Source organism: Sturnus vulgaris, chromosome 29 (assembly GCF_052056855.1).
Source record: "Sturnus vulgaris isolate bStuVul1 chromosome 29, bStuVul1.hap1, whole genome shotgun sequence".
Classification (NCBI taxonomy): Eukaryota; Metazoa; Chordata; class Aves; order Passeriformes; family Sturnidae; genus Sturnus; species Sturnus vulgaris.
Window position 1 is genome coordinate 1,088,423 of NC_142271.1, and position 16,234 is coordinate 1,104,656.

At 47.5% G+C, this 16,234-nt stretch overlaps 2 protein-coding genes across 6 annotated transcripts in view; both read right to left on the reverse strand.

Annotated features, from left to right (window-relative positions):
• LZTR1 (leucine zipper like post translational regulator 1) overlaps positions 1–1,713 on the reverse strand; it is a 36,309-nt gene extending 34,596 nt beyond the window's left edge. For all 3 annotated transcript variants that reach the window (XM_014872856.2, XM_088180475.1, XM_088180476.1), the window contains exons 1-4: positions 1,511–1,713; positions 1,376–1,438; positions 947–1,003; positions 267–346 (exon numbers count right to left, since the gene is read on the reverse strand). In XM_014872856.2, coding sequence (XP_014728342.1) covers positions 267–346; positions 947–1,003; positions 1,376–1,438; positions 1,511–1,686 — 376 coding nt within the window. In that variant the 5' untranslated portion in view covers positions 1,687–1,713. The remainder of the gene's footprint in view (positions 1–266; positions 347–946; positions 1,004–1,375; positions 1,439–1,510) is intronic.
• A 1,948-nt stretch (positions 1,714–3,661) lies between these two features.
• The window catches only part of IPO9 (importin 9), a 39,141-nt gene continuing 26,568 nt past the window's right edge, over positions 3,662–16,234 (reverse strand). The window contains exons 15-25 of one of the 3 annotated variants that reach the window (XR_015808761.1): positions 15,921–16,147; positions 15,565–15,713; positions 14,587–14,715; positions 13,093–13,368; positions 11,348–11,514; positions 9,247–9,380; positions 7,653–7,772; positions 6,684–6,785; positions 6,428–6,599; positions 5,822–5,898; positions 5,098–5,214 (exon numbers count right to left, since the gene is read on the reverse strand). Coding sequence is in view for 1 of the 3 variants with exons in the window: in XM_014872610.2 (XP_014728096.1) it covers positions 5,104–5,214; positions 5,822–5,898; positions 6,684–6,785; positions 7,653–7,772; positions 9,247–9,380; positions 11,348–11,514; positions 13,093–13,368; positions 14,587–14,715; positions 15,565–15,713; positions 15,921–16,147 (1,492 nt within the window). In the remaining 2 variants the exon portion in view is untranslated. Of the gene's footprint in view, positions 5,215–5,821; positions 5,899–6,427; positions 6,603–6,683; positions 6,786–7,652; positions 7,773–9,246; positions 9,381–11,347; positions 11,515–13,092; positions 13,369–14,586; positions 14,716–15,564; positions 15,714–15,920; positions 16,148–16,234 lie in introns of all 3 variants that reach the window. The other 2 variants (XR_015808760.1, XM_014872610.2) reach the window with 2 other exon arrangements.

Below are 16,234 nucleotides of genomic sequence, written 5' to 3' on the forward strand. Positions count from 1 at the left end.
CAGTTTGGCTAATGGACTACTACAGAAGAAGACTTCTTCTCCACTCCTTCTCCTAAAGAATCACTTTGGTAATGCACTTCAAGTCATCTTTACTTTAAACAAAACAGTGAAGTATTTCCAAACTAAAGTTGAAATCAGTCAGCCATGAAAACACCAGATTTGCTGCTGAATGAGGTCTTTGACACTTCCTAAAGATCTCTCATTCTTTATTCAAACCAGTACAGCATGACATCGAGCACTCCCAGCACAACCTGCTGCTGCCTTACCAAACACGAACATGCTGCTCCCGTAGACCACAGCAGAGTGGTGGTACCGTGGTGCTGGCGGTGTCCCCGTCGTGAAAGCCCTGCACAGGTTACAACAGCAGCAGTCAAACACCCTGGTGGTGCTTTGGGCACTCAGAGCTACTGTGCAGACTCAGAAAAGAAACAACTGTTAGAAGTTATTCTTTTGTTCCTGAGTGTTTCACTGGTTTTGGATAGCTGATCACACTAAGATCTTATGGAACAGCAATATAGTATAAATGGTTACAAACATGCTGCTGCTGAAATCTATTTGGCAGAGCTAGAAAGTGAGACACAGGTAAGACAGACTGCCCAGTGCAGAGCAAAGGAGCGAAGAAAGGTGTGAGCTCCCCTGGCACCTTCCCTGGCCCGAGGGGTGCAGCACACCCGGTCCCTCTGCCTTCCCTTCTGCAAGAACAGAGGTGACCCTGGTCCCCTTCCTCACTGTGCCGCCCGGCCTCCCCTCGGGAAGGATCGATAACCCCGATGGCCCAGCACACAGCAGGCTGGCAGGGAGCAGCTGTGACAGCGCTGGGCGGAGGTGACACTTCCTCTCGGGTACTCGGCTAGTGCCACAAACTTTTACAAGCAGCCCGAGGTGCTGAGGGAAGCCGCGGCGTGTTCCGCCCTGGCGGCGCCCGGCGAGGGGCCGCGCTGCTCACCTGCACCACGAGCAGTCCTTCACGTCGAAGCGTAGCAGATCGTTCAGCATCGTCTTCCTGGGGGAGGGACAGGAGAGGCGGCTGAGCCGGGCCAGGGGTCGCACAGGGATGGCCACGGATCCTCAGCCCTGCTCCCCTCACACCCATCTCCCCTCACACCCATATCCCCTCACACTCATCTCCCCTCACACCCATATCGCCTCACACTCATCTCCCCTTACACCCATCTCCCCTCACACCCATCTCCCCTCACACCCCCCTCCCCTCACACTCATCTCCCCTCACACCCACCGCCCCTCACATCCCCCTCCCCTCACACCCATATCCCCCCACACCCCCCTCCCCTCACACCTACCTCTCGTCACACTCCCCTCACATCCATATCCCCTCGATCCCGGCCCTGCTCCCCAGGTTCCCGGCTCCCCTTACCCGTTGTCCCCGCCGAACACGTAGATCGCATCCCGGTAAGCCACTACGGTGTGTTTGCTGCGGCTGTGGGAGGCATGGACAGGTCAGCGGCGCCGGGAGCCCCCCTCCCACCATCTCGTCCGCTCCCCAGCTCACCGGGCCCCCACGAACTCGTCGCAGGGTGGGAGGCGGCGCCAGCGGTGCACGGTCTCGAAGGGCCCGAAATTGAGGGTGAGGTACTCGACGCTGTCCGAGCAGCTGTGGTCGAAGTCCACGCTCGGAGCCACCTTCGAGCGGCCCGCGCCGCCCGCCGGGGCAGCGGCCGCCGCCATGGCCCACGCCTGCCCCCCTGGACTACAACTCCCGGCGCGCCCCGCACACCTGCCTCCCGGCGCGCCTGCGGCCGCGCCGTCAGACCACAACTCCCGGCGTGCATCGCGCCCGGGGCGCCGGCCTGGCAGCTACCAACCCCTGGACTACAGCCCCCAGCATGCACCGCTAGAGGGGAGGGGGCCCGAACGCCACTGCAGGCTCTAGCTGCCGCGTTCGAGGCTGGCGGGGATGCCAGGGTAAAGACGGGGAAGCCAGGAGGTATTCTACATTACAAAAGTTTATTTCTTAATCCAAAAAAACCCACTCCCAAGAAAGAACAATACTGATGAATATGCATAAAGTCTCATTGCAGCATGCGAGCTGGGCGGTTCGCTGGTTAAACACGGTCCGTGGGGGTCTGAGCTTCGTGCTATTCCCCGGAGAACACTCACAGTGAGCAAACACGGCCAGTTCATTCTCACTGACGAGTCCTGAGCAGGTTATGTGCGCCAACGCAGCAGTGACGTGTCCTCGGCTGTGGAGTGGCCCACAGCCCACCTTTCGCGTTTCCTTAATTTATGTTTCCTAACGTAGTGTCAGTCACCTCTACGACTATTAGTTTAGTTTTTTTGCAACAGCAAACACAAGTGGTGCTGCACCTCAAAACCAGACCTCAGACACTGCTTCACAGAGTGCAGCAGTTTCCATCCTGAGCAATCACTGTTATTAGTCAGAGGTTTATTCAGCACAATTCCTTCAGCAAACACAATCCTTGTATAGACACATCATGGAGCCTTCCGAATTTTATTAGGAAGGATGACTGGTTAAGGAGAAAAGAACAAAGTCATGAGCACCAGCAGGACTTCGCTGAGGTCCCTCAAACCATCTCCCTCGTGCACCCTCTCAGATCCTATCCAGCCTCTTCCTAGGGATTGCTTGAGTCCGAGTATTTCTTGCCAAGACCACCCGGCACACGGTGAGGGTGGTGGCAATAGTTGCTGCACAATCACACCATCCCTGTGCCAGTCCTGCCCCTCGGGCTGGTCCCAAGCTTCAGCTGCCACACAGCAGCACCGTGCCTGGCCAGCTCAGGCTGCATCCGAGCTGAGGATGGAGGAGGGAGAGTGCAGAGCACCAGTTCAGTCAAGAGGAACAACCTTCCCACTCCTCAAGTAATCCGTAAGGGACACAGTGCCTTTTTCTGTCCATCTATACTGTGGGAAACTCAGGTAAGTGAATCTTTACACATAGAGACAGTGCCACTTATCCCCCCCATCCTTCCCTTCTCACACTCCTTGAAAAACATTAATAACTGCAAATCAAAGCCATTTTTACCCAAAACACAGATGAGCTCCAGCAGGAACGTGGCACTGACCCATCCATCTTTTGGAACTTAAAATGACACAGACACCCTTAGATATTTCAGTAGAGTGTCAGTACTAATGTCAGCCCCATTTTTCATGGTCTTGTTTAAATCCACTCTCTGACCTGGCTAAAGCCTCCCTGAGGCACAGGACACCAGCTCCAGCTCCCACTGGAGCACACATGAACCCCACCAGCACCTCTGTGAGCCCAGGCTAACCAGTCTTCAATGTGCTGTTTACTCCAGACACCTTGAACACATCCTGATGCTTCCAGATATTTGGCATCCAGTTTCCTCCAAGTTTGGATGGCTGGGTTTGAGCCTTTGCTGCTGATGCACACGGCAAAAAATGCCAGTCCTGCCTCTTCCCAGAGCGGGGACCAATTCCTCTGAGGACACTCTCGACCCTTCTGGAGTAGCCATGTGGACATACCACTGCAGCCATCAGCTTCTTGGTGGGTTTTGAAAACGGCACTGTTCAGTTTAACCTGTTGGCCCTTTCAGTGAAAGCTGAGAGGCAAAGCCTCAGAACAAAACTCCTGGACTGTATGACAGGAGGGTCAGGGCACCCCATTTATTAGATATTCTTACAGACCAGAGAATCCCCAGGAAAGAAAGACACTGAGACTCAATGGCATGGGAAGAGCTTGTACCTTATTAGATACATAAAAATCAGGCTTCAAACTGTTTCTCATAGAGTTAATTAGAGGTACACAGAAAACTGAGAATGGCTCAGAGGAGTCTGCAGGGGATGGGGGGGTTCCCCCCTGGCTCTGCCCATTCTCACATGGCACAACATGAGACCAGTGAGATACATAAGGACTCCAGGTTATGGAGGTTTTGATTTAAAAAAAAAAAAAGAAAAAAAGAAGCAAATTATTCCACAAAGGAACAGCAAGTGCCTTTCTTAAAAGGAAACTGTAAAGGCTGTTGTTTTAAGCAGCAGATACATACAGCACAGGACTCCCTTTCTGTCCTAATGACTCCCAAGAAACACCCAAACATCCTCTGGCAGCACATACAGAACGAGTCCTAAGCAGAAATATGTCTTTAAAAAGTGACTTCAGGAAACAAGCATAAGTTCCTTTTAAATCTGTTTTATAAGAAGGATACCAATGTACATTTTAATAGTTTTATTTCATTTTCCCCAAAAGGGAACCAAAGGCAGAGAGGTGTTGTGAGATACATCATACTGTTCTCATGGGGAAATCAACTTGCAAATGTTATTTTACCACTCTATAAAATACACACAGGAGTGTGAAAAAAGCAAAGAAGTTCAGAGTGGCTGTCATGGAGCAAATACATTAAGTACAATCAGGTTTTTTTTCCCCTAAAAACTGTGGCTCCTTGTGTTCCAAAAAACCAGTCTTTCATAGCCACATGCCACAGGAACAGAAATTTAAGTGGTGGCTTCCTCTGAGCATGTGCACACACAAGTGTTAGTGAAGAACTGCTCCCATGGGAGATGTGACCGACACAGCCCCGTTCACACCACACCAGGAAAGAAGATATGCACTCAGGTTATTGTCTCAGCTTCCCCTCCAAACTCTGTGAACTGGCTCCATCCCATCCAGGCAGCTCTGAAAAGAGTCTGTGGTTTCATAAAAGAAGTCACGTTGTAGGATCAAGATATTTACCCTGTGTTATGTGAGGAGAAACAACAGCCAAGAGGAACAACCTTCCCACTTCTCAAGCAATCCGTAAGTGACCCGGTTCCTTTCTGTCTGACTGTGCTGTGGGAAACTAAAAGTGCCTCTTCACAGGTAGAGACAGTTTCCTTTTAAAAATATTAAGGACACGTTATTTTTAATCTTTAAGAACTTCCTGGAAAGTTACTGTGGAAAATGAAAGTGCTCCTGTGGTGAGACCAATGTGCAATGTCCTTGCTGCTTTCTCAGGATTCCTTCCCTTAGCAGATGCGTGTTAAGATGAGGCTCAAAACAACGAGGCCATTGTCAACCTGGAACAAGGCAGGCAGACACTGGAAAATGTTTTATGTCCAATCATAAAACGTGGAATTAGCAAAAAATAAACCTATTGTTCAGATCTGGCAGGTGTAGTCTCTGGAATGGGTCTATATCCCGATGGCCTGCAGCACTCGCTTCTCGTTGTCATTGAGGTGGTCAGAGAACATGGCATAGCAGGGCTGCTGTGCAAACTGGCACAGGAAGTCAGTGAGATAGGCCTGGGAGGGACAGAAACACCCTGTCAGCACCACCCTCCTGGGAAATTCTGCTGCTCCCACGTGTCAAAGACATATCCCAACATGCACCAAGTGAGACCCCGGGACTGAGGGGAACAGAAAGGAGTGGTGTAGGAGGAGGAATTGAATGAGGGAAGGGTTGGAGCAGAGGAAGAAGGGTGGGAGCAGAGGGAAGGGCCCATCAACAGCTGCAGGTGGTGGGAAGAGCAGGAGCAAAGGGTAACACAGGGGCTGACTGGGCGTGAGCATCTCCGAGTATGAAACTCTGTCATGTTCACTCTCCAATCTACTCCTGACTTCTGCCAGTAGCTGTGAAGCTCACAGGTAGAAAAGTCTCATCTCCCTCTGTTCAAAGAGTTTTGTTCACTCACATGTCCACCTTATAGATATTAATGATAAGGAAAATAGCTCCAGAAGTTCTTGGGACAACTGGCCATCTCCAAAGTAATTTCAATTAACAGAGTGCCTTCTGGATGACAATAACTGGTGTTTCCAGTGCTTACATATTTGTTGAAGTACAACATTAAAAAAATTAAAGTTTATAGAAAATGATTGGAATCTGGTACAACCCCTCATTCTAGAGCATCACCTGGAGATCTATTTGGTAAAGAGGGTCCTTTAATGCATCTGGATCATCCTCCTCATCATCTTCATAGTAATCTTCATCTGTCAGAGGCAAATCGGCAGGTTTTAACATCAAAAAGAGCAGACTATCTCAGGAAATTTTCGATTAAGCTACTGAAACCCAAGGATCCAAATTAAATGGTTTCAGCACTTCTGGGAAAAAGAAAATTGCATGCAGAATATTTGTTCCTTTAGGTCATGAGACAGAAACCACTGAAGCCCAGAACCAGGATCAGTGGAGGCCCAAGGAACACGCAGGTGAGCCAAGCACACATGGGACACTCACAGGCAGGTTTGGGAATTCCATGCACCAGGATCTTCTGCCTTAATCCCATGGGAGGGTGACAATTTTTTTTCTGAGCTAATGTGAGCAGCATCCCTCACTGTTTCCCTGTAAAGTTCTCCCTTCTGAGGCTACATGAGACTGAGAACTGATGTACCCACTCATCTCTTTAGGCATCACTCGTTCCTCAAGGTGTCTCCACAAACGAGCTCACCCATCCCTAGGACACCCTCACACTGAAGTCACACCTACACCTTTGAGCAGCAATTTTCTCTTTAGAAGAAATACCTGCAGGAACCTCCCAGGTGTGAAGCCTGTGCAGCATGTGAACTCCCAGGTGATGTTATTTATAATGCAGCAATTTAATCACCATGTTCCTCCAAGCCACAGCTTCTCCAGAGGGTCCTTATTCACAATCCCAGAGCAGAATTCTTTCCCTGTGCCTGCAGCCTTTGTTTTGCTGCTGGCAAGGGAAGGAAAGTTTGACTAGGATGTCACCTACTTGATTATTGCTTTGAAGAAGGACTTTCAAGCTGTTACTCACCATACTTGTTTGTGGAAAGAATATCTGATAAGAACTGTCCTGCCAAGCCTTCATCTTCATCCTCGTCTTCTTCCTGATCTTCCCACATATCATTTGAATCATCTGTTTGGAAAAAAAAATACTAGAAATTATCCAAATCCAAGAGTCTGTGATCACTCTATAGAGGACTGGAGTTTGTAGGCAAACACATCCTGATGTAGGTGGATGAACAGAAATACCTACAATCCTCCTTATCCTTTTGGAATGATTCCAGAACTGGAGCCAAGCAAAAGGCAACAAGAACGGATACTTGAAGTACGAAGAAAGCCAAACCAGATATCCATGAAAGGGTAATTTTATTCACACATGGTCAGATGCCATCTTCCAAACTAGCCCAAAAGAATTTTCAGGTCTAGGGATACACAACCCTGACTGATCTTATTCTCCCATTTTATTTCTTTTTACTGGAAGAGATTGGTAGCACTTAAATACAGCACAGTGAAGGAAGAGATGTCGTGCTAATGATGAACTTACAACAAAACAAGAGAGCTGGAGAGGGATATTGACAAAAGCCATTTTTGACATGGCTTCCCACTGGCAGAGGGCAGGGTTAGATGAGATACTGGGAAGAAATTCTTCCCTGTGAGGGCGGGGAGGCCCTGGCACAGAGTGCCCAGAGCAGCTGTGGCTGCCCCTGGATCCCTGGAAGTGGCCAGGGCCAGGTTGGATGGGGCTTGGAGCAGCCTGGGACAGTGGAAGGTGCCCCTGCCCATGGCAGAGTGTGGAACAGGAACTTTAAAGTCCTTTCCAACCCAAACCAGCCTGGGATTCTGTGATTCTATGAGCTTATCCTCTGGATCACTATTCAAGCCTTTGTAGTTACAGGTACACGATTTACTGTCACAAAGTTCCTATACCATAAATGCTTTTCAAGAGAAGATCAAGTACATTTAAGCCATGCAAAGAGAAAAAGCAAACCCAGTATTTTACCTTGGCTCCAATCTGCAGTAGTCTGTCTAGATGCATTTGCTTCCATGGCATTAGAAAGTTCATTTATAATTAATTTTAAGATTTTTACTAACAAAGGAATGTTTGTCCAGCGCTCAGGATCTGTAAGAGAAAAAATACACATATTCAAGATGCTTTTAATTAAAAGTTCTAAAACAGGCCCTTTTTTGTTGAAGTGGAGATTTTTTCTTAGGGAGATTGGGAGGGAAAAAGAATTGACATAAAATCCCCAAATCATCTTTCCATATACCCTCAGAGCTACATTCCCAAAGATCTCAATGCAATATCAACCTTGCAATTCTGAGTGAAGAGGAGGCAGGGAGAAAATATTCCCAGCTGAATGAATGTGTGACTCTGCTCCTGCAGGCTGATTAATGGAGTCATCTGAAGTCAACCTTTATTTCCTGAAATCCATTTGCACATCCATCAATGCTTTCATGTAAATGAGCAGTGCAGTACTCCCAGGCATGGCTCTGCCCCTTCTGAGGTACTGTAAGCTCCAACTTTCCCTTACTAGTGTTCCTGCAGGGCTTAGCTATTCCACAGGGACAGCTAGATGGTTTATTTGCTCTTCATTACAAAAGTAAAGATCCTATCAAATAAATAATCTGGGAGCATTGGTTTTAGCTCTTACGGATACTAATATTTAACTCAAATGCTGGCATTTGCCATTTTTCCGTCTGACCTTCGTTGGTTTGGTTTTCTTAAGCCAAGAATAATCAGGTAGCAAGTGATTTGTGACCAGCACTCACCTCTTAAAATCCCTAGTGTTTGTCCCTATTCATCTTAGCTGTCACCTGTCCTTCACTGCATCACTGCAGATCCCAAGCCCATGGCAGCTGAAGGCTCAAGGAGCACCTGTCTGGACAGGCTCCCAGTTTGGATCTACACATCCTCCACATCCCATTGCACCACTGGTCACACACGAGCTCTAGCACAGCAAGTGCCACAACCAAGCTCTGACTCATGGCTGAGGACAGCAGCCCCCAAGTGGCCTCAGGAGCTCAGTCCTCAGGAAAAACTGCCCAGAGCTCTGCTCTCCGATTTAAAAGCAACAGCAACCTCCAGTCAAAGACTTTGAGTTCAACCTATTAAAAATAAGACACATCTTATGAAGGAGACTGGTCAAGCTTTCCTTAAAAGAAATCTCTAACTTATTGAATCATTGCTTTTTGTGAAAGTGTCTCCTTGAAAAAGGCACCCCTTTGTTTTAAATCTCGGCATATGCTAAAGACATTGTCCTCTAAGAAGCTACCAGGCATCCAGAAGTATCAATTCCATCTCATGATGCAAAACAGCAGTGAAGAATTCTCCATCCCATAATTACCTCATCCAGTTATATTAAATCAGACACCAGGAGTCCTCCAAACAAGTCTTTGGCAAAATTAAGGTAAAGAGATACAGGTAAACAAATATATTAAGAACATGATGTATGAATTAGCTCTAAAAACCAAATGCACCTTCTGCAGAAACTACCTCCCACAGCTCTGTGTGATCTGCCAGACCTATTTAAGGCCTTTCATAGCATCTACTTATAGAAAAAAGCCCTGTTAAACCCAGCAAAATGATAACTTACTTTTGGCTGACTTGGATCGTGTCCGAATTCCCTCATCCATATTAAATATTTCTTCTCCCTTCACCCTAATGTCCTGAAGTCTCTTGTCATCTGTGTTGATGCCATACTGCAGGAGTTTGCACAGTGCTACAGAGCTGGGAGCAGAGAATAGGAAAGTTAGAGATTGGAATTTCCCCAAACTGTCTGGCTTTCACAGCCCCTTTCTAACACATCCCAGAGCAGACACTCAGATGCTCTTTCCTCTACCTCTTTGCCAAGAACAAGCATGACAGAATTTGCCCATGTTTCCTGCTTTAGGTCAGCATCTGAAACTGGACTCGGCTCCCAACCTGCACAGCAAGCTGGGAACTGGTCAAGCTTTGGATTTAGTACCACCAACAGTACAGACATTCACCCATATATACATTAAAGGTTTCTCCAGGTCAGAAGGGCCACCAGGTTAAACCTGGTACACACGAAGGTGGAATTAAGAGGAAAGCAGTGGCAAGAAAGCAGTCATTTGGCTGATTTGCAGTGATGATCTGCCCCCTTTCTCCAGTCTCAATGCTCATTTTCACTTCTGGTCATTCATGGCTCTGCTACACTCACACCTTCCAGCTTGCTCCTCCCCTTTACATGCTCTTTCCATCTCTGATGCTCACATTTCTACTCCACACTTGAAACCTTCTCCAGTTCGATGCTGTTTTCAAGCACATTGAGGATGATGCTGACTACAGGTCAAGGTTGACAATCCATGCTTGGCACCCCCAAAACTCTCTCTCTCCTGGCTCCACAAATCTCAAACTGAAGTTTTAGAGTTCTGTGGAACTGAACTTTTCTTGTGTTTTCACTTCTCACCCTCTCTGTGTCCCACACCACTACAGCTCTGACTTCTGCTGGTTTGGACCCAGGTCTTACCTGCTGCCCCAAGCTGCCCAAAGTTTCCCCATCATTTCATCAAGACCCAACAGCCACTTCTTCAACCTGCTCCCAGTGGATGGGGTCTGTGCACACAGGAGGTGTCAGCTGCCTTCAGGGTCCTTCTACTAACCCTGAACAAGAGGCTCTTCAGAGCAGGCCCCGCTTTTCCTCAGGACACAGAAACACCAAGTATTTCTAATGCATGGTAAATGTTACCACAATCAACCAAATCCAAGTGTTTAATACAGTGTGGAGCCCTGTTTTCACATTTTTCATCTTGGACAACACAGCTCTAAACAACCACTTTTAACCTTGTACTTTTTGTACAGCCTTGGCTTTTCCCTGTGCCATAAGCCTCAAGAGACCCTGCAGACAGGCCTGCACTGTCAAAATAGGGATAAACCACCAGGCTCAGGGATGAAACCAACGAAGTAGGACCAAAAAGAGCACTGCATCCCCAAATCTGCTGCTTGTCCTTCGAGATTATTCACTAACTTCCATTTTGAACCTGCTTTTTCTCATTATTTATTTCACAGGCTATTTGACGGTCCATAACAATGACATAATAACACACACTAATAAGTGAGTTAACAGCTGGTGAGACCCCTAAGAGTGGTCTGTGAGGCTTCATGATTCCAGAAAAATCTAATATAGCAGTGTGACAAAATTTAAATGAATACAGAGCATGCCATGCTTTGGAATACAGCACTCAGCCTCCACCAGAACACAAACATGCTCCTACAGCAAAAGGGAGAGAACACTGTTGCAATTAATTTCTTGATTGACTTTTAATAGATAAATAAATCAACAAGAAATCACCAAATTCTCTTAGGAAACCCACTACAACACCCCAGAACTCTACAGTAGTCTACAAAGGCAATTCCATGTGTGGAAGCTCTTCTCAACACATTCACAGAAGTTCAATTCCAAAAGCAGCCCCATATCTGCAGGAGACATCCCCTTCCCCCTCTGTCTCTGTTCTAGCACAGGAACACAAGGCAGCAGGAGCACTGATGAGGAAGATCAGAGCTTGCTCCAGTTACCACAGCTCTCCTGAGCAGAACTGACAGCACAAGGAGCAGCAATTCTGCCCAATGCTGGCACACACTGCTCCCATCTGAGCCAGCTCCCCTTCCCTACAGCCAGCACTCAATGGCAGTGGGTTGAGGGCAGCTAACAGGGGAGTATCTGTGGGTCCCACCTGACTTTGCCTTCATACTGCCCATAGAAGAGGTGCTGCCGGCTCATCCACTCGGCCATCACGAACTCCAAGGCAGGTTTGCCTGTAGGGCCAGGCAGGCTACACAGGAATTCCAGCAGTGGCTCCAGTTGTGAGTGGACCAAGTGAGCAAACACCATGATCAGGGACTGCAGGAGGAGAAAGGCAGTGTTAGCTGTATGTCATTTAATAGCTGGAAATGTTTTATCAAATGTTTAAGGAGCTGGAGTGAAGCTGTGCTTGCTGAAGGAAGCTGAAGCTCCCTGCAGGAGTGAAGGCTGTGCTCCCCAACCCCGGAAGGGGAAGGGCAAGTACAAATAGCTGCAAAACACTGCTACAAATGCAGGCAATAAACACCATCACATCATCGCTCAGCAGCACCTTCCCAATTCTGAATGCACTACATGATTTTAGGGAAAGAGCTGCAACTTTTGAAAAGGTTTTGTTACAACACACAGTTTTACAATCTGACTCCTAAAGACCAGGGGCAGAACTCATTCACTGTGTATGTCTAAATGTCAGTCTCCCAGCCCGAGGGCATCTCTGCAACGTTCCTCAGAGAAAAGCTGCCTATCTCCAGAGGCCCATCTTCCAGGCTAACACAGAGAAGAGATCCAGCACTGCAAAATGCTTGGCTACAAGAGCTGCATGGGACTGCTTCAGAATTAAACTTTCATATCTTTTAAATCCATAACCAACAAAGTGAGAGCCATTTCAAACACTTATCATCAGTATATCCAGGGGCAAAAAATTCTAAAGCAGGTGAGATTGAAATGGCCATTGTGGCACCATATGCTGGCTGGAAAAATGCACATTCAAAAATCAAAGAAGATAAGATGGTTAGAGCAGAGTGAAGCTCAGCTGAGTGCTGCTCTGGGGGCAGAGATGGGATCTTACTCAGCAGAGCCAGCAAAATGTCTTCCCCCAGCTGCTACTGAGGAACCAGGGCAGTCAGCACAAGCTGTTTTACATTGAGGGCACAGACAAAAAAGACAGGAAAGAGAATAAAGACCATTGGGAAAAAAATCACTCCAGAAAACTATGTCACTACAAGTAGGTCAAGAAGAGATGGTGATGCTCTTTGTCTGTCAGGCCAACTATGCCTCCCATCCACTAAAAGCTCATCATGTCTCAAGTCTCAGGCATTTATCCTTGGAATACGGAAAAAATCCACTCAAAAACACAATGCTGTCTTTGCCATAACATTGCTACTGAGGCAACTCCTATCCCTCCAAAGAAGGCTTGCAAGTACAAGGGCATTACTGAAGGTGCATTACAGCTTATCCAGGAGAATATTGCTTACCCTGTAACCTGACAAAAGATTTCAGACCTGAGGAACAGCATGGAGCTGTGTCACAGGAGGGTTCGGTTGGGTATTAGGAAAAGGTTCTTCTCCCAGAGGGTGGTCAGGCACTGAACAGGCTCTCCAGGAAATGGTCACATCCCCAAGGCTGCCAGAGCTCAAGGACTGTTAGGACAGAGTGGGACTGTTGGGATGTCCTATGCAGGGCCAAGAGCTGGACTCAATGATTCTTTTAGGTCTCTTCTAACTCAGGAGATTCCATGATTCTCTGATCAGAATAAGCATTTTCCTGACTACTTCAAGAGGATACACAGACCCTCCAATTGCACGAGCCATAAATAAACAGGCACAAAATGAAAGAAAATTATGACAGTTTCTTCTCTTGGTGCTTCTCCTCGCTCTCCTGGGTGCCAAGCCTGCTCACCTGCATCACACTGAGCGTCTCCGCTTGCTGCATTTTACTCAGGATGGCTCTCAGGATCTGGTCCAGATTCTCTCCCAGCTCACTCCCAGCTTTTGAAATTAAAGTGGAGACCAGCCTGCCCACAAAGGCAGCAGTGAACTCGGAGGTGCGTGGGTCCAGGAGCTGGCTCACCACCTGCATCACGTACCAGAGCCCGTTGTGGCCCTGCTCGTCGTGCCACTGCGCGATCTGTTCCAGCGCCACCGACACGTAGGCGCGCAGGCACTCGCCGCCGTTCTGCAGGGACAAGCAGTGGGTAAGGGAACGGGCAGGCACGGGGACACGTCCCCTTCACCATCCCAGAACCACCCTGAACAACAATGAAAACAAGGGAGAAACCGGTGGCACCCATAAAAGATTTACAGGCAAGTTCTACAGACTCCAGCTCATTATCAAATACACTACTCTTCACTGCCCAATCAGCAGCAATCAATATAACTAATAAATACAACAACAACCTCAAGTAGCTGCAGTTTTGTGCCAATTTTGGCACCTAAAGAAATTCAAAGAGTTTTTAACAAGTGAGAGATGAAGACAGAGAAGCGTGACGTGAACAAAACACAACTCAGGAGCTAAGCTGCAGTCCTTTTGAATTCTTCTTAGCACAAAGATCCAGCAAAGCAATGTGCAGGTCTGCAGTCTCTCCCTGCTGGTCTCCAGCCTATTCTTACTGGTCTGTTGTTTAGGCAAAGACCATATTCCCATGGTCTGTATTCACATAGCAAAGAGTAGCTGCCACTATGGAACTCCTGACATAAGGAATGAAACCACCCTTGTTATTCATATGCCAGCTACGAGCTGGAATGAAAAGGCTCCCTGCACTTCTAGCCTCTGATGCTTTTTCCTTCTTGCTAGATACCCCAAAGACATCAGGCCGTAGCCAAGGCTGCCAGCAAGCACAGCTCAGGCAATACTGATGATGATACAGGAGATGATTCCCTGCTTTCCCTCCATCCCACACCTGGCTCAATCAGAAAGAGGTTTGCCTTTCCCTTCCCTCATGAGTACAGCAGAAAGCTGCTAGAAGAGGACGGCTAGGAGGGCTTTTGGTGTCCTGTGCCTGTGAATGTTCCTGAAGATAGCCCCTGCCATTACCAGGTACCATAAATATTATGGGAGCAGAAAAGCATTACAGGTTTGCTTGGTTGTATGGTTATTTGGTTTTGGTTGGTTGGTTTTTTTAACATGCTCCAGTGCACTAAAATAGAAAAACCATCCAGGCTGCTGCCTTTCTCACTGTAGTTCTCCATATTCAGCAACGATCAGGAAAAGTCACTGCAGTACTTTCATGGTAAACTGGAGTTGGCAGAGGCTCTGGGGGGCTGCTGATACAGCAACTGGCAAGCACAGCCTGGGCTTCCTCATAGGCTGTGTCACCTCTCTTGGACTAGTACAGCCCTGCAATCCTCCCTCCATCCCACAGTGTCACCTGCCTCCCCCTCCCCACAGGGGTACCTGCATAGTAGCATTGTCATCTGTGTTCAGGCTGCACTGTGCCACTGCAGGGAATGCCTGGCAGATGAGGAGCTGGGACAGAGGAGGTTTTGTATTCCTCACAACTGTGGTCAGTATATCAATAGAAGTCTGAAAGGAAAGCACAAACTGTCACAGCAGCAGCCACAGAACTTCAAGTCAGCACTACCCACCCCTGCTGCAAACATCAAACGTGTGAAACTGCAGGGATGTGGCCACTCCTGCAACCACGCCCTGAACTCACAGTCTAGAATAATTTTTAAATGTGAGGACCCTGGAGTCACATGTCCAAGCATCACTGCTGTGAGCTGTAGAAATTCCCAAGACAATTCCTACATTAAGAGCAGTGTCACCACTCAAACATGGCAAACAGATGCATGCTAGTCTGAACAGCCAGAGAACTGTTCTAGCTGACTTGTTCCATTTTGGTTATATTGATTTAAATTCATTTTAATTACTCATAAGCAATTATTACAGTCATACCAATTAACAGATAATATGCATATCGATGTGGATGTTTATGGATATAATTCCATCCAACCATCCTACACAGTCAAAGCTTCATCTTTTTTTAGGGCACCTGTATAATTTATCTCCAATTCATACATATGTGATGAATAAAAAGCCTTAGGAAGAAGTGCAAGGAAAAGCTGCGTAGTCTGCTGGGAGAAGAGACTGTTCCTGCTGAAAGATGGCAATGTCACAGCAAAACGACTGAGGATGACTGATACTGTGGAGACTGGAAGAAGGCCTGAGGAGCAGTTTATAGCAAATTTTTGGAAGCATCTTCCTGCACCTGCAGTTTGCCTCCTCTCCACAGAGAAGCCTCCTTCAGTGACTGAAGCCATTGCTCCAAAGCATGTCCACAGCAGCCTTCCTGACCTTTGCAGAGCAGCTACCTCAGGTGTCACAGAATAGGGAACATCTCCAGCCCAGGCCCTGCCCCACTGAAGCACTTACTGCACACAGCCCCGCTGGAATCTTGTCAGCTGGGGCCTGCATGATGCTGACAAGGGTTGGGATCAGCCTCATCTGCATTGGACCTTGGCAGGCTTCTATTTGAGCTAGCTCCTTAAAAATATCCTGGGCAAGAGAAGCAACAACAGGATCTGGAGAGAGAAAGCACCATTTACTAAAATACACACACACACATCTCAATCTTTGCCACCACTATTTTGGCTGGGCAAAGCAGCAAGTTTCCCCTCTACCTTTACCACAGGAATCAATGTTCATTCAATGGCCATTGATTAAGTTTGCAGCAGCAAGATTCAACAGCAAAACCAACTGTGCTTTGGGAATGTAAGTGGAGTGCATACCGTTGCTGTACTTGAGGAATATTGCAATGGTGAAGGGGCAGATCTTGTTCTCCATGCTGGCTGTAAACGCCGGGTCCACTGTGCACACAATGCACAGCGTCTCCATCACCAGGTTCAGAACCTCGGAGCTGAACTGAGTTGCCAAGTGGATCAGTCCATCAAGAATGCTGGGAAGGAAAGGCTGCAACACATGGGTGCTCTCAGAGATCTTCAGTTGGTCACAGTATCTAGATGAGAGATTTGTGATACAAAAATATGTTCTTAATATATTGAAGTAACTTAAATAAATTGCATTCTAAATAATACATAAGTGA